The sequence below is a fragment of the Rousettus aegyptiacus genome, unplaced genomic scaffold, assembly GCF_014176215.1.
Source record: "Rousettus aegyptiacus isolate mRouAeg1 unplaced genomic scaffold, mRouAeg1.p scaffold_m13_p_9, whole genome shotgun sequence".
NCBI classification, from domain to species: Eukaryota; Metazoa; Chordata; class Mammalia; order Chiroptera; family Pteropodidae; genus Rousettus; species Rousettus aegyptiacus.
Window position 1 is genome coordinate 76,573,112 of NW_023416312.1, and position 21,504 is coordinate 76,594,615.

The 21,504-nt window shown below is 35.2% G+C and overlaps 1 protein-coding gene across 9 annotated transcripts in view; it reads left to right on the top strand.

The window, feature by feature from the left end:
- Nucleotides 1-21,504, top strand: part of GRIA3 (glutamate ionotropic receptor AMPA type subunit 3) — a 346,637-nt gene that overhangs the window by 174,072 nt on the left and 151,061 nt on the right. For all 9 annotated transcript variants that reach the window (XR_004952901.1, XR_004952902.1, XR_004952903.1 and 6 more), the window contains exon 4: nucleotides 5,009-5,196. Coding sequence is in view for 6 of the 9 variants with exons in the window: in XM_016136089.2 (XP_015991575.1) it covers nucleotides 5,009-5,196 (188 nt within the window). In the remaining 3 variants the exon portion in view is untranslated. The remainder of the gene's footprint in view (nucleotides 1-5,008; nucleotides 5,197-21,504) is intronic.

The window sequence follows — 21,504 nt, forward strand, 5'->3', positions numbered from 1 at the left end:
TTTAATCTCCATGTATTTGTGCTTCTTTCTGAATTGTTTCTGCAGTTTACCTCTAATTTCAAAGCATCATGATCAGAGAATATGCTTGGTATGATTTCAGCCCTCTCATATTTCTTGAGGCTATCTCTGTGTTCCAGCATGTGGTCATTCTTGAGAATGTTCCATGTGCACTAGAGAAGAATGTATAAGCAACTTCAACTAAAAGATGGAGTTGTTGAATGGATGAGAAAACAATACTCCTATATATGCTACCTACAAGAGACTTATTTCAGATTAAAAGACACACAAAAACTAAAAAAAAAGAGAGAGAAAGGGAAAAAATATTGCCTTGTTGAACCTAAAGGCTATTATGCTGAATGAAATAATTCAGATAGAGAAAGACAAATATAACATGATTTCACATACATGTGGAATCTAAAAAACAAAATGAAATGAACAACAATGAACAAAAACGGAAATAAACTCACAGATACAGAGTATTTTGAGAGCTACTAGATGGGAGGGATGTTGGGAAGATGGGGGAAAAAAGGTAAAAGCATTAAGAAGTACAAATGTATAGTTATAAAATAGACATGGGGATGTAGAGTGTAGCATGAATATGATGGTTAATAATGTAATAAATACTTAAGGAAGAAGAAGGTTACTAGATTTAGTGATGTGATCAGTTTGTGAGTTATATAGATCTCTATTCACTATATTGTACAACTAAAACTAATATGTGATTGTGTTCCAATTATAATTGAAAATAACTCATTGAATTATAAATAAAATAATAAAAAACGAAAGCAAGACCCATATATATGCTGTCTACAAGAGACTCGCTTCAGATCAAAAGACACAGAATGAAAATAGACGGATGGAAAAGACATTTCACACAAATAGAAACAAACAAACAAAAAGGCTGGAGTAGCAATATGTGTATCAAATAGACTTTAAAACAAAGACTATGGGAAGAGAAAGAAATATGTTTTTGAATGATAAAGGGATCACTCCAAGAGGATATAACCCTTGTAAACATTTATGCATCCAATGACTGAGCACCTAAATACATGAAGCAAATAGTGACAAACACAAAGGGATTGACAGTAATGCAGTCATAATTGGGAGTGGGGGACTTTAAAACTCCACTGACATTAATGGATAGATCTTCTGAACATAAAATCAACATGGAAGCTGTAGCCTTATATGACACATTAGATCAGATGGAGTTTCTGGATTACTGATTCAATTTCATGTGTAATAATAGTCTGTTGAGATTTTCACATCAAAGAAGACAAATATATTTTCTCAAGTGCACACACAACATTTTCCAAGATAGACCACATGTTAGACCACAAAATAAGTCTCAGTTAACTTAGGGAGATTATAATCATATCAAGTATTTTCTCTGACCACAATGGTGGTATAAAAGCAGAAATCAGCTAGAAGGGGAAAAAAACTGAAAAATACATAAACACACTGTGGCTAAATCCTTGCAACTAAACAATAAGTGTGTTAACAATGAGATAAAGGAAGAAATCGACATATACCTTGAGACAAATGAAAATTAAAACACAACAACCCAAAATCTCTGGCACATGGTGAAAGCAGTTTTAAGAGAGAAATTCATAACAATAGAGGTCTACCTCAAGAAACTAGAAAAATCTAAAATGAACAATCTAATGTTACACTTAAAAGAATTTGAAAAAAAAACAGAAAAGCCCAAATTGAGTGAAATGAAGGAAATAATAAAGATTAGATAATAAATAAACAAAATAGAGTCTTAAATAAACAGTACAATCTACCAATGAAACTAAGGGCTAGTTCTTTGAAAAAAATAAATAAAATTGATAAACCTTTAACCAGATTCATCAAGAAAAATAGAGGACCAAAATAAATTATAACAGAAATGAAAGTGAAGTTACAACTTACACAACATAAATACAAAGGATTATATGAAAATACAACAAGCAATTATATGCCAACAAATTGAACAATCTGGAAGAAACAGATAAATTTCTAGGAACATAAAATCTCCTAAGATTGAGTCAAGAAGAAACAGAAAATCTCAACAGACTATTACACATGAAATTGAATCAGTAATCCAAAAACTCCCAACAAAAACAACAAAAAAGGCTAGACCAGAGGGCTTCACAGATATATTTTACAAAATATTCAAAAAAGACTTAGTATCTATTCTATTCAATGTTTAATAAAATTTTGAAGAGGAGAGAAGGCTTCTAAGGTAATTATACAAGGCCAAGCTGCCCTGATTCCAAAACCAGAGAAAGACATTACCAAAAAAAATTATAGGTTGATACCCTTGATAAACATAGATGTAAAAACCCTCAATGAAATATTATCAAATGTAATTTAGCAATACAAAAAAAATTATACACAATGATCAAGGGTGATTTATTCTTTGGATACAAGATTGATTCAATATCTCCAAGTTAGTTAATGTGATATGCCATATAAACAAAACGAAGGATAAAAATTATATGATCTTATCTATAAATGCTGAAAAAATATTCAACAAAATCCAGCACTAAGTTTTGATAAAAATTTTCAGCAAAGTGAGAAGAAGAAACACATCTCAACATAACAAATGCACAGCCAATATCATAATTAGAAAAAGATAAAAGCATTTTCCCTGATATCAGGAACAAGACAAGGATGTCCACTTTCACCACTTGTATTCAACACCATATTATATGTCTTAGCCACAGCAATCAGACAAAAAGAAAAAGAAAAAAAGTTATCATAATTGAACAGGAAGAAGTAAAACTGTCAATATTTTCAGATAACATATACACTAAAAACTACTAGAATTGATCAATTAATTCTGTAAACTAGCAGGATATGAAATTAACATTCAGTAATTAGTTGTATTTTTATACACCAATAACAAACTATCAGAAAGAGAAATTTAAAAAAAAAAAAACCATTCAATTTACAATTGCGTCAAAAACAAATGAAATACTTAGGCATAAGTTTAATCAAGGAGGTGAAAACCTGTACTCAAAAAATTATGGCTTTGAAGAAAGAAATTGAAGAAGATACAAATAAATGGAAACATTTATCATGTTCATGAATAGGAAGAATTAACATTGTTAAAATGACCATACTACACAAAGCAATCTACAAATTGAATGTAATCCCTTCCACAACACCAATGACATTTTTCACACAACTAGAACAAATAATCCTAAAATGTATATGGAACCACAGATTGCCCCGAATAGCCACAGTAATTTTGGGAAAAACAAAAACAAAAAACAAAGTTGGAGGTATAATGGTACTTGATATCAAACTATACTGGAAGTCTATAGTAATAAAATGGCATGGCAGTGGCATAAAAACAGACACATAGATCAATGGAACAGAATAGAGACCCCAGAAATAAACCCACACCTATATGGTCATTTCATCTGTAACAAAGGCAAGAATATACAGTTGGGTAAAGGTAGTCTTTTCAATAAATAGTGTTGGAAAACATGGACTAATACAACCAAAAAAATTAAATTGGATACCTTTTACACCATATACAAAAGTAAATTTAAATGGAATTAAATAGTTAAATGTAAGACCTGAAACCATAAAACTCCCAGAACAAAACATAGGGTGTAAACTCTCTGATACTATTCTCAGTGATTTTTTTTCCTTATATATCTCCTTGTGCAAAGGAAACAAATGAATGAGTGAATGAATGAATGAATGATAAATAAACAGACAGACAAATGGGACTACATTAAACTAAAAAGTTTATGCACAGCAGAGAAAACCATCAATAAAACAAAAAGTCAACCTACTGAATGGCATACAATATTCACCAATGATATAGATGATAAGGATTTAAGATCCAAAATTTATAAAGAACTCATAGAACTCAACACCAAAAAATAAATAAGTAAACAATTCAATTTAAAAATGGGCAGAGGACCTGAATAGGCATTTCTCCAAGGAGGCCATACACGTAGCCAATAGACATATGAAAAGATGCTCAACATCACTAATCATCAGAGAAATGCAAATTAAAACCACAATGAGATATCATCTCACACCTGTTAGAATGGCTTTCATCAATAAATCAACAAGCAGCAAGTGTTGGTGAGGATGTGAAGAAAAGGGAATCCTCAGGCACATTTGGTGGGATTGCAAATTGATGTAGCCACTGTGGAAAACAGTATCGGGTTCCTCAAGTTTTAAAAATAGAACTACCTTATGACCCAACAATTTAGCTTCTATATATTTATTCAAAGAAATCCAGTACACTATTTAAAAAAGATATATGTAACCCAATTTCACTGTGGTGCTAGGTACAATAGCCAAGATATGGAAGCAACCTAAGTGCCCATATATAGACAATTGGATAAAGAAGAAATGGTACATTTATACAATGGACTATTACTCAGTCATAAAAAAAGAATGAAATCTTACCTTTTATGACAACATGGATGGACTTAGAGGGTATTATGCTAAGTAAAACAAGTCAGACAGAGATAGACAAATACCATATGATCTCACTTATATTTGGAATCTAAGGAACAAAATAAACAAACGAAACAGAAACAAATTCATAGATACAGAGAACAGACTGATGGTTACCAGATGGGAGGGTTTGGAGGCTGGATGAAGGCAGTGAAGAATTTAAGAAGTACAAACTGGTAGTTGGAGAATGGCCATAGGGATGTGGAGTGCAGCATGGGCAATGTAGTCAATAATGTTGTAGTGGTTATTTACAGTGCCAAGTGGGTGTTAACTAATTGAGGGGATCGCTTCATAAATTAAATAAATGTCTAACCACAATGCTGTACCCCCAAAACTAATAAAAATAATATTGAATGTCAACTGTAATTGAAAGTAAAAAAAATAATGAACAAAATCAAAATATAAAATTATTAAATGGAAACATCAGAAATAAATAATTCATAACTTTTAAACTTCAAAAAAAACAATATAACTTTTAATACCTACAGAAAAATTTTTAAAAGAAAAAAATCATTATAGCTCTTTTTACTTCTTTCAGGATTTTCCATCCTCCAAGCAATTATGGAAGCAGCAGTGCAAAACAACTGGCAAGTGACGGCAAGATCTGTGGGAAACATAAAGGACGTCCAGGAATTCAGGCGCATCATTGAAGAAATGGACAGGAGGCAAGAAAAACGATTCTTGATTGACTGCGAAATTGAAAGAATTAACACAATTTTGGAACAGGTATGTTCAAGATTTATTCTACCCCCAGCCAACATGTTAAATAATCATACTGAGGCAGTCCCCATATCTGCTAATAAATTAAGTAGTCAAGTAGAGTAAACGTGCCAACAGTTTTTAACAGTCTCTCTAATCCTTTCTTTCCTCCCTAGTAGCTTCAGAAAATAATGTAAAAAAATCTAAGTTGTTGAAAATTTCATCACTGTGATTAATCTGGAAGTCTCTGCAATTTAATGCTACCTATCAAACAAACTCACTCTTCTACACCTCTGTTTCGTAGATAGCTGACTCTTTAAAAATAATCCCCTTCCTTACCTATACCTTCCTTCCAGCAGGGAACAGACAAGGGATGAAGCAGGGCAGAAGTGTGGGGTTTTTATTTTAGGGACCTAGCTGCAGAATGTCAGAGTAGTACTCACTAGGTTTGAAAATTTGGGGATAGTTTTACAGAATACCCCTCTGATGAGAGAGAAAAAAAGAGGGGACAGAAATATGTGTATGTAATTTAAGACCATATTTTAAGATGGCATATGAGAGAAAATGTCCATGATTTTTAAAAAGGGAACAAAGCAAAAAAGATTTAAATTAGGGGAAAACAAGATTCAATGGCCCAAAATCTATTCATTATTAAGCTTGGATATTTAAAATTTAGATTAAAAAATATTAGAAGAAATGTTTCACCCTAAGCCAGATGGTTGAAATAAAGAGTCAAATTGAAATGTGGTGAAAGTTTATTATTTCCTTTAATAGTTTCCATGCCACTTAATAATAAAGTGCCTATGCTGCCATAAACAAAACTGTAAGGGAAATATTTCCATTCTAATTTGATCCCAGTGTACTAGGGGTCAAAAAGCTTCAGAGATTGAAATCATAGTAACCAACCATTGCCTGTGAAAGTTGTTTTATAGTCAATTAAATATTAACAATTTAAATATTCTTCTATAAGAAGAGAATAGAAGAAAATAGGTAAGAAAAGGGAAGGGAACAGAAGAGGGAAGGAGAGGAGAGAGAATAGGAGGGGATGTAAAAAAAAAAGAAGGCAGGAAAGGAGGGAGGGAGAGAGAGAGGGAGAGTGAGAGACAGTGAGAGAGAGGGAGAAAGATGAAGGAAGGAAGAAGGAAGGAAGGAAGGAAGGAAGGAAGGAAGGAAGGAAGGAAGGAAGGAAGGAAGGGAGGGAGGGAGGGAGGGAGGGAGGGAGGGAGGAAAAAAAAAGAAATCACTGAGTCTGCATTATAGAGATACAAAGCTCTCCCCTTCTTAGGAACAGCATCGTCTCTAGAAAATCACACTTCACAGAAAATCTAGAGCACTAGCCTGGTTAAATCAAATTCCCCAACTAACATTCTCTTGAACTATCCAAATGATCTACCCATCCCTTTCAAAAAAAACTGCCTTTGACTTTCATAAATCTTGAAAGCATAGAATCAGGTCAGTGATACTGGTGTATGTACTATATGTCCTCTAAAATTTTATACCAAAATAGCCTTTTAGTGAGTGACCTACTTTACAGTCTTAAGCAGAGGAACATCCTCTTTGTCGCACTTTGTTTTGCTTTTTTTGTGCCAGTGACTTTGGCTTCTTGAATATCTTATATTCTGTTAAGTTTTTTTTGGGTTTTATAGTACCTTATACTGGAGTCTGGTATTTTTCAGCCTGATGTGAAAGAAAAAGCTGTGGGTGGAACTCTGAATTGTATATAGTTTTGGGATCTTGGCACTTAAATATCTATGCCTCAGTTGTCTCTTCAACATAATGAAGAAAATAAAATTTGCTCTACCTCACATGGTTGGTATAATTGCTTTGAAAATCATAAAATGCTATAGAAAAAATAATCATTAGTACTAAACACTTTCAGGGAAGTTAAATTAACATTATTTAAAAATCCTGTTCTCTCATTTCATGTCTCACTTTCTATCTTTCTTTTTTCTATATATACATTCACAGTATCCCTCAAAATAATTTCTATACAATTTTTCAGGGAACATTGTTCCAAAAAAAAAGTTTTAGCAACAACCAGATAAGGCTAGAGAGTTAACTTCATTTATTTAATTCCTCTTTCAAGAAATTGTCATGAAACTATCAACTCAGTATTATTTCCTCTACAATTTAAGGAGTTTCTACTAGGCCATAAGTACTCTGAGATAAGGGCTACGTTTGAGTTGTTCACTGTTATCTCCAGTGTCCAACAGAGTACCTGGCTCATAGTGTTGGATGGATAGATGGATGGGTGGATGAATAGATAAAGATTGAATAAGCACATTTCAATAAGTTTCAGTAATTTTCCTATGCTTCTACCAAGAGGCAAAATAGCACCTGCAACCACATGATATGATTATAAAAGCACACATTTATTTTCTCAAAGGTTTAAAATGGTGGCTCTCTGCTTAAGCCTATTCTAATGATACCATGAATTTGTCAGAATTTATTTTTACATAAGATTTCTCATTAAACAAATTACTTAAATTAACAAATTCAATATATTTCTTTTTTCATAATATTTCTTTGAAGAAAGCATTTCCTAAAGTAATATTTTGTACTAAGATGCAGAGATACTACTTTTCTCATTGATTCCTAACCATTCTTTAAAAACTCATCATAATTCACTATACAGATCCTGGTTGAAATGATAACATTTATAACTCAATCAGTATCCAGTCCTCTCAAATGATGCCCCTATTCTCCAAAGGCGTTTTCAATATTTTTGAGGTTAATTTCACAGAAGGAAACTTTAATCATCTTCCACAAAATGACACTTAATTCCACTATTTAAGATAGAAGAGGCTCTTACACCACTATGAACCTATTTCCTGTAGATCAAATTTTGACATCAAGTAAGTTCATGGTGTATACTGTATCCAGTGGGTGTTAACAAAATGACCTCAATGTGGTGCAATTTTTCAAATATAAGGTTCAAATATTCCCTGTAAATGTTCAAACGCTTATGCGGTAAACCAAATTCTTTCAATATTTCTTTCCAAAGCTCTTTTTTAATCTTTATTTTTAAAAAAACTTTTTTTTTCAATTACAGTTGACATACGATATTATATTAGTTTCAGGTGTACAACACAGTGATTAGACATTCCTATAACTTACAAAGTGATCACCTCGATAAAGTTAGTACCCATCAGACACCATAATAGTTATTACAATATTATTGAGTATATTCCCTATGCCATATTTTACACCTCATGACCATTTTATAAACACCAATTTGTACATCTTAATCCAGTACCCTTTTTCGCTCAACCACCAAATGCCCTCCATCTGTATCTCTGAGTTTGTTCTCTGTGTCTATGAGTTTGTTTTAGTTTTGAAGGTTTATTTTGTTCTTTAGATTAGACCTGTAAATTAAATCATATGGTATTTGTCTTAATCTGACTTATTCCACTCAGTACAAAACCCTCTAGTTTCATTCATTTTGTTGCAGATGGAAAGATTTCATTCATTTTTATGGCTGACTACTATTCCATTGTATATTTGTACAACCTCTTCTTTATCCATTTTTCCATGATGAAGAGCCAGGTTACCTCCAAATCTTGGCTATCGTAAATAATACAGCAATGACAATATGAATGCACATATTTTTTCAAAGTAGTGTTTTGAGTTTCTTTGTATAAATACCCAGAAGAGGGATTATAAGGTCCTTTTTGTCTCTTGTTATAGACTTTGTTTTGTTTTGTTTTGTTTTTTGGTTTTATCGAAACATAATAGATAAGTAGTTGCTCAAATTTACATTGTACAATTCAATGAGATTTTTTTTTCAATTATAGTTAACATACAATAATATGCCAGTTTCGGCAGTACAGCATAGTGATCTGATATTCACATAACTGGCAAAGTAATCACCCCACTACCTCTAGTACTCCTCTTCCCCCTTACATATTGATTATATTATTAACCATCTTCCCCATGCTAAACTCTGCAACTCCATGTCTATGCTACCACTTTATTTATACCTCTTAATCTCATTGCCTTTCTTTCGCTGTTCCCCCTAAAATGTCCCAATTAGTAGCACTCAAAATATTATCTGTATCTATGAGTTTATTTTCATTTTCTAAAAATCTATTTATTTATTTATTTTTCAGTAGGGCATACATATATGTACACTACCTGTACACCCCCCATAATTAGATTTTTTTCTGTCACCACATATTTGACCACCTTTGTCCTGTTTAACTCCTCCTCTCCCCATCCCCTTCTCTCTGGACACCGCTAGTCTATTGATAATGTCCATGAGTCTTTGTTTGTTTGTCCTGTTCATTAATTGCTTTTAGGTTTATATCCCACACATAAGTAATAACATAAAATTTTCAACTTTTTCTGTCTGGTATATTTCACTTAGCATGATTATCTTGAGGTCTGTCCATGTTGTCGCAAATGGCAGTATTTCATCTCTTCTTATGGCTGAGTAATATTCCATTGTATATATGTACCACAGCTTCTTTAGTCAACCATTTATTGTAGGACACTTCAGATGCTTCCATATCCTGGCCACCGTGAATAATGCTGCTATGAACATTGATGTGCAAATATCTTTTCGGTTATGAGTTTTCAAGATTTTAGTGTAAATACCCAGTAAAAGGATTGCTGGATCATATGGTAAGTAAATATATTCATTTTTTGAGGACTGTCCACATTGTTTTCCATAGTGGCTGTGCCAATTTGCAGTCCCACCAGCGGTATATGAGGGTTCCTTTTTCTCCATGTCCTCTCCAACATTTGTTATTACCTGTCCTGTTGACTATAGCTATTCTAACAGGTGTGAGATGGTATATCATTGTGCTTTAGATTTGCATTTCCTTACTACCTAGTGATATTGAGAATCTTTTCATATATTTGTTTGCCATTTGTATGTCCTTTAGGAAGAAGTGTCTGTTCAGGTCCTCTACCCATTTTTTGATTGGATCATTTGTTTATTTTGTTGTTATTGATTTGTATGAGAATATTTTTGGATATTAGGCCCTTATCAAAGGTGTTGTTGTCATTCAGATGGCAATCTCTTTACCTTGTCGACATTTTCTTTTGATGTACAGAAGCTTTTTAGTTTCATGTAGTTCCATTAATTTATTTTTGCTTTTGCTTCCCTAGCCTTTGAGTTCAAATCCATGAAATCCTATTTAAGATCAAGGTACTTGAGTTTAGTTGCTACACTGTCTTCTATGCATTTTATTGATTCTGGTATTATATTTAGGTGCTTAATCAATTTTGAGTTAATTTTGGTGTGTGGTGATAGACAACAGTCCAGTTTCATTCTTTTGCAGGTGGCTTTCCACTTATCCCAGCATCATTTTTTGAAGTGGCTCTCCTTTCTCCCCTATGTGTTTTTGGCTATTTTTCCCATATAAATATGGGTTTACTTCTGGACTCTTGGTTCTGTTCCACTGGTCCATGTGTCTGTTTTTCTGCCAATACCATGTCGTTTTGATTACAGTTGCTTTGTAATATAATTTGAAGTCTGGCAGAGTGATGCCTCCAGCCTGATTTTTTCTCTCAGGATGGCTTTGGCAACTCGGGGTCTTTTGTGCTTACAAACAAATCTGCTGATTTTTTGTACTATTTTTTAAAATGCCAATGGGATTTTGATGGAGATTACATTAAATCTGTATAATGCTTTAGGTAATAAGTTCATTTTAACTGTGTTGATTCTTCCAATTCAAGTACATGGAATATCTTTCCATTTCTTTGTATCTTCTTCGATTTCTTTTAATCAGGTCTTATAGTTTTCATTATATGGGTTCCTCACATGTTTCATTAGATTTATTCCTACATATATTATTCTTTTTGTTACAATTGCAAAAGGAATTATTTTTTCCACTTCTTTTTCTGACACTTCATTATTAGAGTATAGGAGTGCTGTGAATGTTTTAACATTGATTTTGTATCTAGAAATTTTACTGTATTTCCTTATTGTTTCTAGTAGTGTTCTTGTGGCGTCTTTAGGGTTTTCTATAGAGAGAATCATGCCATCCGCAAATAGTGACAATTTGGCTTCTTCGTTTCCTATTTGAATGTCTTCTATATCTTTGTCTTGTTTGACTGCACTCTCTAGGACCTCCAATGTTATACTGAATAACACTGGAAATAATGAACACCGTGTCTAGTTTCTGATCTTAGAGAGGTTTTTAGTTTTTCACCATTGAGTATAATGTTGGCTGAGGTCTCCTCATATGTGGCCTTTATTATGTTAAGGTACTTTCCTTCTATACCAATATTAAGTGTTTTGATAATAAATGGTTGCTATATCTTGTCAAAGGCTTTTTCTGCATCTATTGATATGATCATATGATTCTTATTTTTTAATTTGTTTATGTAGTGTATCATGTTAATCAATTTGCACATGTTGAACAATCCTTGTGTTCCTGGATGATTTAGATTTTCCAGTTCTTTACGATTCAGTCTAAGAAGGTTGTATTTTTCTATGTACAGCTCCACTTCTTCCAGGTTATTAAATTTGGTGTCATATACTTTTGTATAGTATTCTTGTATGATCCTTTGTATTTATGCAATGTCTATCATCATTTCTCCTCTTTCATCCCTGATTTTGTTTCTTTGTGTCCTTTCTCCTTTTTCTTTAGCGAGTCTAGCTAGGGATTTGTCAATTTTATTAACCCTCTCAAAGAACCAGCTCCTCGTTGCATTTATTTTTACTATTTTTTTTGTTTTGTTTTGAATTTTATTTATTTCGGCTCATCTTTTGATTATTTTTTTCCTTCTGCTCCCCTTAGGCTTCATTTGTTCTTTCTTTTCTAGTTTTTTAAGATGAAGTGTTAGGTTGTTTATCAGGGCTTATTCTTTTTTTTGGAGATAGACCTGTAATGATATGAACTTTCCTCTTCTGACTGCTTTTGACATGTCTCGAAAGTATTGATATGTTGTATTATCATTGTCATTCATTTCTATGTATCTCTTAATCACTCTTTTTATTTCTTCTCTGACCCAGTTATTCCTCTGTTGCATTTTGTATAATCTTCATATATTTGTGGTTCTTCCTGCTTTCTTTTTACATGTGAACTCTAGTTTCAAAGCATTATGATCAGAGATTATGGTTGGTATGATTTCAACCCTCTTACATTTGTCAAAGCTATCTCCATGACCCAGTATGTGGTCAATCCTTCAGAATGTTCCATGAGCACTAGAAAAGAATGTATAAGCAGCTGTTTGGGGATGGAATGCTCTGTAAATGTCAGTTGTGTCCAGTTGGTCTAATGTGTCCTTTACAGATGTTATTTCCTTATTGATTTTCTGTTTGGATGATCTGTCCATATCCAACAGTGGGGTATTTAGGTCCCCTACTACAATAGTGTTTTGGTCTGTTTCTCTTTTTTAGTTCTGTTAATAATTGATTTTCATATTTCAGGACTTCCTAATAGGGAGCATAGATATTAATAGTGTTATGTCTTCTTGGTGCATGATTCCCTTTATCATTATGAAGTGTGCCTCAATATCTTTCTTTACCTTTTTATTTTTAATTCTATTTAGTCTGATATTAGTCCTGATATTCCCACTTTTCTCTGAATGTCATTTGCTTGAAATATCATTTTCCTCACTTTCACTTTGAGTCTATATTTGACTTTGTACATAAGATATGTCTCCTGGAGGCAGCATATGGTTGGGTTTTGTTTTTTGATCCATTTTGCAAAGCTGTGACTTTTTATTGGTGAGTTCAGTCCATTTTCATTTAGAGTGACTATTGAAATATGAGGTCTTCTTATAGATATTTTGTCTTTTGACTTCTGGTAGCTCAGTGTTTCCATTGCTTCCTTGTCCTCGTGCTTCTGTTTTCTTTATTTTGATAGGCTTTTGTGGGTTTTCCCACTGGTCCTTCTTGTTTTATGTTATGTATTTCGGTTCTGAATTTTTGGTGTGTGGTTACCATTACAAATATGTAAAGTGTATATATATGTACATATATATGTATATATATATATGTAAAGTTATATATATGTAAAGTATATATATGTATATGTGTACATATATACACTTTACATGTTAAATATATACATATATATACACACACATATATATATGTATATATACACACATATATTTGTATATATATATATATGTATACACACACATTTCTTCATTTTCTTCTGCTTGTGCTTTATCTCCATTCTCCTTTGTGAATTTGGATCTTTGAATCTTACCCTTTTCAGTCATTGTTGTCTCAATTTTTCCCTATGTATGCTGAATGTTCAGTAATACCTTGCTATAGCAAACCTCTTCTTATCATTTAAGCTTATAATGTCCAGTGCTTAGTAAAGGTTACACTACTCTACTTACCTAATTATGGCGCCTTTTTTGTCATTTTGTTTTAAGTGAGCTGACCCCTTTCAGTATTTCCTGTAATGCAGGCCTTGTAGTGGAGAATCCCCTCAATTTGTATATGTCTGGAAAGGTCTTTATTTCTCCTTCATATCTAAAGGAGAGCTTAGCTGAATTCATTACTCTTAGCTGGTAGTTCCTTTCATTTGTTTCTGGTTTGTAAGGTTTGTGCTGAGAAGCCTGATGATAATCTGATGGGTTTTCTTTTTTAGGTTACCATATTCTTTTCCCTGACTGACCTGAGAATTCTGTCTTCGTCATTGATTTTTGTTAATTTTAATACAATGTGTCCTGGTGAAGATTTTTTTTGTTTTACGATAATTGGATGTTCTATAGTCTTCTTGAATTCTAAGCTCCAGCTCATTCTTTAGCTTTGGGAAATTCTCATCAACTATTTGTCTGAAAATACTTTCTAATCCCTACTCTTTTTCCTCCCCTTCGATAATGCCCATTATTCTTATGTTTCCTCTCCTGATGGTATTAGCTCGTTCTTGTATTTCTCTTTCATTCTTTTTTATTCTTTGGTTTCTCTCTTCTTCCTTCTGAATTGTTTCCAGATTTTTATCTTTGATGTCATTGATCCTTTCCTGCATTTGGTTGACTCTATTTCCCAAACTTGCTATTTCATTTTTCATCTCTTGCAGTGTGTTCTTCATCTCCAGAAGTTCTATTTATTTCAATCTCCTTGCTAAAGAACTCATTCTGCTCATCTAGTTGTTTTTCTCAATTCTCAAATTGTTTATATGAATCATTTCTGATCTCATCGAGGTTATTCAAAAGTACCATCCTGAATTCTCTGTCATTTAAGTCTCATATTTTTATGTCTGTATGTTTATTTTCTGAAGATTTTTCTCTTTCTTTCTGAGATTCCATGTCACTTTAGTTGTTCATGGTGTTTACTGGACTATTTCTCCACCGGGGCATTAATGGAAGTGTATTCCACTGTTTTTCCAGAAAGTTTTTTTCATATAAAGGTCTCTCTTTAGCCTGTTGCAAAGTGGGTATTTTTCTTTTGATTTCCAGTAGGTAATATCTAAGCCTCTTGGATCCCTGCTTTATATAAAGTCTTAATCATGCTTTTTTTTTCTTATAGATGTTTAATCATGCTTGATACCCTCAGTCTCAGTCCCTGTTAGTGTTAGCGATAGCTTCGGTAGCATTTGCTCAGATTCTCCTGGGGCTCTGTGGTGTTCAGTCTCAGAGGATATGGTGACAGGGGCCCTTTTGGCTGGGGGATGGGGGCGATGGCTCATCCTCATGTTTTGCAACTGCAGGTGGTGAAATTCACCTGTTGTTTTTCTTCTGCTCCCACTTTCTGAGATCTTCACTTCTCTGTTTTCTACCCTGAATATTTGGCACTGTCACTGGCCACGTGAAGCTCCCAGCTCTCCTAGAAAGGATTGTTTAGGGAACTCGCAGCACCTTCTCCCATTCCCCCTCTTCCTACAGTGACTTCCGGCTACAAGAAGCAGCTTCTTTTTTCTCCCAGGCCACTGCCCAACACCCGGGGTTCTGAACTGTTCTAGCTCTTATGCCCAAATCCCATGCTCAGATGTGCTGGTAGGCAGTTTGGGTGTTTTTTGTTGAGTTTTAGATGCTCAGCTTTTTGATGTTTCCAGGGGAGATCTCTGGGGATGTCTCTCACTCCGCCATGTTTCTCTGTTTCCATTTTTTGTTAGCATTGTTGTTCATTTTATTCTTTAGATTCCATATATATGAGAAATTATGCAATATATGCCATTCTCTATCTGACTTGTTTCATTCTGAGCAATACCCTCTACATCCATCAAGGCAATATCTTTTTCCATTCCCATTTTTTTTCATCTGAAGTCAGTCTTTTAATCTGAAGTGAGGCAGCATATGTAGAGGTCTATCTTTTGGTTGTAACACTAATTTTTTTCCATTTGAGGTCCATGTTGATAGAAATGTAGTTATTACCATTCTTTATTCCTGTTTTTTATACATGTTTTTTTCCTAAAGAAGTTCCTCCAACATTTCCTGTAATACTAGCTTACTGTTGGTAAATTCTCTTAGCTTATTTTTGTCCGGGAAGTTCTTTATCTGTCCTTTGACTCTAAATGATAGCTTTGATGGGTAAATTATTCTTTGTTGTAGCTCCTGGGTGAATCACAATGTGATGAATCACACTGAATATTTGGTGCCAAGCCCTTCTGTCTTGCATAGTGTCTTTTGAGAAATCCGTTGCCAGTCTTATGGGTGTTCCCTTATAAGTAAATAACTTCTTTTCTCTTGCTGGTTTTAAGATTCTTTCTTTCTATTTAACCTTCATCATTTTAATGATAATGTATCTTGATATGGACCTCTTTGGGTTCCTGGTTTTGGGATCTCTCTTATCTTCCTGGGATTTTATGTTTATTTCTATCTCCAAGTGAGGGATGTTTTCCATCATTATTTCTTCAAAGAGCTCTTCGATGTCTTGTTTACCTTTAGATAACCTTATGACAGGGACGATTTTTTTTTTATTTAATAGCATTCCATAGCCTCCTTAAATTATTATTATAGTCTTGGCTTCTTTTTTCTTGCCATTCTGAATGAGTGTCCGTGACTTCTTCATCCTCTCTACTGGTGGTTTGATTCTCTTCTTTTTCCACTCTATTGATTCTCTCTAATATACTCTTCATCTCAGATAGTGTGTTTTCATTTCTGACTGGTTCACTTTTATAATTTTCATTTCCATTTTTATGTGTTTTACCTCTTTGTTAAAGTTCTCACTGAATTCATCGACACTTCCCCTAAGTTCATTGAGCATCGTTATTACCAGCGTTTTGAACTCTGCATCTATTAGATTGCTTGACTCCATTATTTCTGGATCTCTGTTCTGTTCTCTCATATGGTTTCTGCTTCTTTGTCTTCCCATTTTGGCTGCCTTTATGTGTCTGTTTCTATGTACTAAGCAAAGCTCCTAAGTCTCCTGATCTTATTAGTGTATTTTGTGTAGTAGATGTTCAGGAGCAGAGTTCTGAGAGGGATTCAGTTGCAGGCTGTGTTTAGCCCCAGCCTTTTGCCCTCCAGGGCCCTCTGTTAAAACTCAGCAAGAAAAGGTGCTGTGTTTATAGTTGCCTATGAAACTACACCAAAAGCCGAGGCCAGCTGCCACCAGTGTGAGTCTTGGCACTGCTCAGCAAGGAGCACCATACTAGCTGAGGACACACCTAGATGTGTCTTGGGTGGTGTCAAGTGTTGGGGGAGGTGGAGTTTCAGAGAATCATCTGGGCAACGTGACCTGTATTATCCAATTTTATGACGTTTCAGGTATGGTAATGCTGGATCCGCAGACTGGGTGGGGGTAGGGTTCAACAGAGGAAAAATGCATACCACCAGCACTTCTGTCTGGGAGAGTTCCTCACCTCTAGCCCTCACTCTGACAACTCGGAGTCCCCCTTTAAGTCCCTGGTGCTCTCCTAGCAGCCATCCTGGCACTGGTGCTCAGAATGAGCAATTCTGTCACCATGAAACTCCATTCACAGACATAGCCCCTTTAAGATGAGTGTCTGCAGCTGCCAGCTGCCACTACCATAGCTTCTGTCCCACTCAGCCGCTCAGGACCAGGTGGCCTTGCGTCTTTACCCCCTCCCACCTTTTACTGTTGCCAGTTGATTAATTATTTCTCTCCTTAGTTGTAGTGCTTCTGTCCTTCTAGATCCCAGGTGACTTTCCTTGCTGTTTGCTCCATGTTTCCGTCATAACTTCGATTTTGTCAAAAGAGGAGTGATTAAAGCCTCTGTCACCTACGTCATTTTTTCCCCTATAGTCTTTGTTTTAAAGTTTATTTTGTCTGGTATAAGTATTGCTACCCAGCTTCGTTTTCCTTTCCATTTTCATGAAATATCTTTTTTTCCATCTTTCCTTTCAGTCTGTGTCTTTTGATGTGTAGTGAGTCTCTTGTAGGCAACATACGTAAAGATCTTGTTTTCTTATCTATTCAGCCACCCTATCTTTTGATTGGAAAATTTAATCCATTTACATTTAAAGTAATTGTTACTAGATATATAGTTATTGCCATTTATGATTCACATTTTTTATCTTTTTCTTCTTCTTAAAGAAGTCCCTCCAACATTTCCTGTAATACTGACTTAGTGGTGATAAATGCTTTTAGCTGTTTCTTGTCTGGGAAGCTCCTTATCCGTCCTTCAATTCTAAATGATAGCTTTGCTGGGTAGATTAATCTTGGTTGTAGGTCCTTACTTTCAATCACTTTGAATATTTCCTGCTGATCTCTTCTGGCCTGCAAAGTTTCTGCTGAGAAATCAGCTTACAGTCTGACAGGAGCTCACTTGTAGGTAACTAACTGTTTTTCTCTTGCTACTTTTAGGATGCTCCCTTTATCATTAAACTTTGGCTTTTTTATTATGATGAATTTTGGTGTGGGCCTCTTTAGGCTTATCATGTTTGGAACTCTCCGCTTACTTGACTTTAATATCCATTTTCTTTGCAAGGTTAAGGAAGTTTTCCATCATTATTTCTTCAAATAGGTTTTCAATTCCTTACTCTCTCTTCTCTTTCTGGTACTCCTATGATATGAATGTTGGTACACTTGATGTTATTCCAGACGCCCCTTAAACTATCCTCACTTTGGAGGGGATTCTTTTTTCTTGTTGATTTTCTGATTGGGTGTTTTCTGCTATGTTACCTTCTAAATTTCTAATTGGATCTTCTGCTTCATTTAATTGAGTGTTGATTTCCTCTAATGTGTTCTTCATTTCAGTTATTGTATTGTTCATTTCTGACTGGTTCTTTTTTGTGTTTACTATCTCCATTTTTATGTTTTATATCTTGTTGATGTGCTTACTGAGATCATTGAGCATTCTCATAACCTGTTTTTTGAACTGTGCATCTAGTAGATTGCTTGTCTCCACTTTGTTTAGTTCTTTTACTGGAGGTTTGTTCTTTTCTTTCATTTGGGACATTTTTTTGTCTTCTCATTTTATCTGCCTCCCTGTGTGTTTTTTTTTCTATGTATTATGTATAGCTGCTATGTCTCCTGGTCTTGGTAAAATAACATTATGTAATAGGTGTCCTATGGGGCCCAGTGTTGCAGTCTCCCTGGTCACCTGAGCTGGATGCTCCAAATATATCACTTTTATTGGTATCTATACTCTCCCATTGTAGTTGAGCCTTGATTGTTGTTGGCACATCAATGGGAAAGACTGATTTGTGGACCAATTGGTTGTGAGAACTGGCTGTGACTACAGGGAGGGAGCTCTTGTGTATGTACTGAACCTACAGAGATGGATTCATGTTAGTGGAGCTCTGGTTCTTGCCCAGTCTGTCCCTTGTGTTTTATATATGTGGAGGTGGCTGGGTGGTGCTCTGGTATGGCCTAAAGCTGGTCTCTGGGTATGTCAATTCTGGAGCCTCTTAGGAGGTGCTTCAGTGCATGCCAAATTCAGCTGCTGCCTCTGTCCTTCCTAGGGCCACTTTGTATGAGCCACAAAGTGGTCTGCAGATGGTTGCCACTTATGCTTGGCTTTGAGGTGCCTAAGATAAAGTAAGCTGCAAACTGAGGCTGGCTGTCACTCGTGCTGGGCTTGGAGCTGCTTAGTAAGAGGTACAGGGCATGCTGAGGCCAGATGCTGTTTGTTGAGGTTTGCAAACCTTTGAGAGAGTTTAGTAAAGTTCACAGTATGACCTAAGACAGGCCATTTGTATAGAATAGAAACTGGGAGTGGCTTGTGTGGACCCACAAGTTGGGTGGGATGATCTCTGGGAATCACCAGGGCAAGGAAAATGATGTTAGCTAGGTTGATGGAGACTCAAATATGGTGCCTATCTGCGCATGTGTGCTAAATGAGGGGAGAGCTCAACAAAGTAACAATGGCTTCTGCCAGCACTTCTCTCTGGGAGAAAGCAACCCTGTTGCGGCTGCCAGCCCCCGAAAGACACATGGACCACCAGAACTCAGTGAGTGAGTTATAGGAAACAGTCTTTATTCAGCCAGCTCGGTCTGCCAGGGGTACACAGACCCCAAATTAAGCAGCCCCAAAATGTAGAGGTACAGGCTTTTAAGCCCCAAATCCCATTCTTCATTCTGTCTAAACACAAAGGTCTATTTTTCTTCTATTCACTACCTGTCAACTTTATAGGTCAGGTGCGTAAGTGAGGTTACAGAAGCAGAAAGCTTGTGTAGAATGTTATGTTCCCATAATCAAAAGCCTAAGTTCCCATAGTGATAGCCAAGCAGTAATTTTTCCAGTAAGAGTCATTGTTTCAGCCACCACAGCACCTCCAGCCCTCTCCTTGAGGCCAAAACTTTAATTCTTCCCCATACGTCCCATGTACCTTTTGAGTTGCTGCCCCAGTGCTGGAGCTGAGTGAGTGAGTCCATTCAGAACTAAGTCTGTGCATGAGCCCTCAAAAAGTAATGTCAGGTACTCCAGCAGCCCTCTGTCTCACTCAGTCACACTCTCCATTGTTTTTTACCACCATAACTTGTGGGGACTTCTCTTTCTGGCACTGGAAGCCTTTCCTGGGGAGTTTGTATGGAGCTGGGATCCCCTCACTTCTCACTCCTGCAGTCGATGTTACTTTCCTGATTTTTAACCACCACATGTGTATGTGAGATCATCCCATTCCATGCCTCTCTGATCCTGCCAGTTTCAATATGACTTCTTCCGTCTGTACTTAATTGTAGGACTTCTGTTCAGCTAGACTTCAGGCAATTCTCAGTCATGGTTCTTCTATAGTTTAGTTGTAATGTTAATATTGTCATGAGAGGAAGCAAGTACCATGTTTACTTACTCTGCCATCTTGACTGAAAGCTCTAAAGCACTTTTTTATCTCTTTGTTTGAAGCTAAACAAAGTGTTTTCACATAAACAATCTCATTTGAGACTCACTATGGGAGGCAGGCAGGGTAGATGAGCTTATCTCAAATTTACAGATAATAAATTGATAGAGATATTTAGATGATTTGTCCAAACTTTGGGTTTCTTTGGCTTTCTGTTAAATCCTAGTAAGTAGCAAAGTGAGGACAAAACTCAATTCTTCTGACATCTAGTTCAGTGTTCTTGACTCTACACTAAAAAACTTTTCTCAATTTCTAAGTCATTTATTAAATTTTTTTTGATGTCTAACCCTACTTAGGCCCGTTCATTAGGTTACCTCTTAAAACAATTGCAAAGCAACTGGAGAAGATCCAGAGGAGTGCAGCGGAGGTGGGCGGGGGGCAGATTAAAGCGTTAGTAAATAGGGCCTATGAGGAAAGTTTAAATGGGTTGGTGGTGTTTAGCCTGGTGAAAGAGAGCCAAGAGGCAGTTTAATTACCATTCTCAAATATAAAAAGTTATAAAGAGGGCACTGACCAACTGTTCTGAATGTCTAAGGACAGTACCAGAGCAAATGAGCTTAACTAGACTAGAGATAGTGTCAGCATTAGAAAGGAGAGAGGAAATTGGAAGAAAATAAAATCTCACCAGCTGAGGCTATATGAAAGTGAGCCTTTTATGAATTATTGAAAAGTCAGATCTATAATAGTTTTAAGATTGTTTTCAAGAATATACAAATATTCCAATTTAATCCTGTGTTGGTAAATAACTATCCTTATACAAGATTTATTTTAATGAATAGATAAGGCTATTTCCTAATTTGTCTATACATTGGATATCCAAAAAATTGACTCTTGAAAGAGATTTAAACATCCCACTTCAGTCTTCATCATATTTTTATGTTTTCCATAGATAATTCAAAGGTAAATCTCAGCATAACCCCTGACTGAATTATAGCATATGCAAACTTAGTGGGGCCCAAACCAATACATTTCAATGTGTTACCCAGAAAAATATAGAATGCGTGATTTCACCCTAGAAATAGTTCAGGATAAAATCACCTCATCATGGATAACATGAAAGTACCTCTTCTTAGGACAGAATACTGAGGTGTCTCAATCCCTTAGGTTTCTTTCATTTGAGGAACCCTGACTCTTACTTCAAATATGATCATTTTAAGAAATAAAACATCCAAGTTAGTA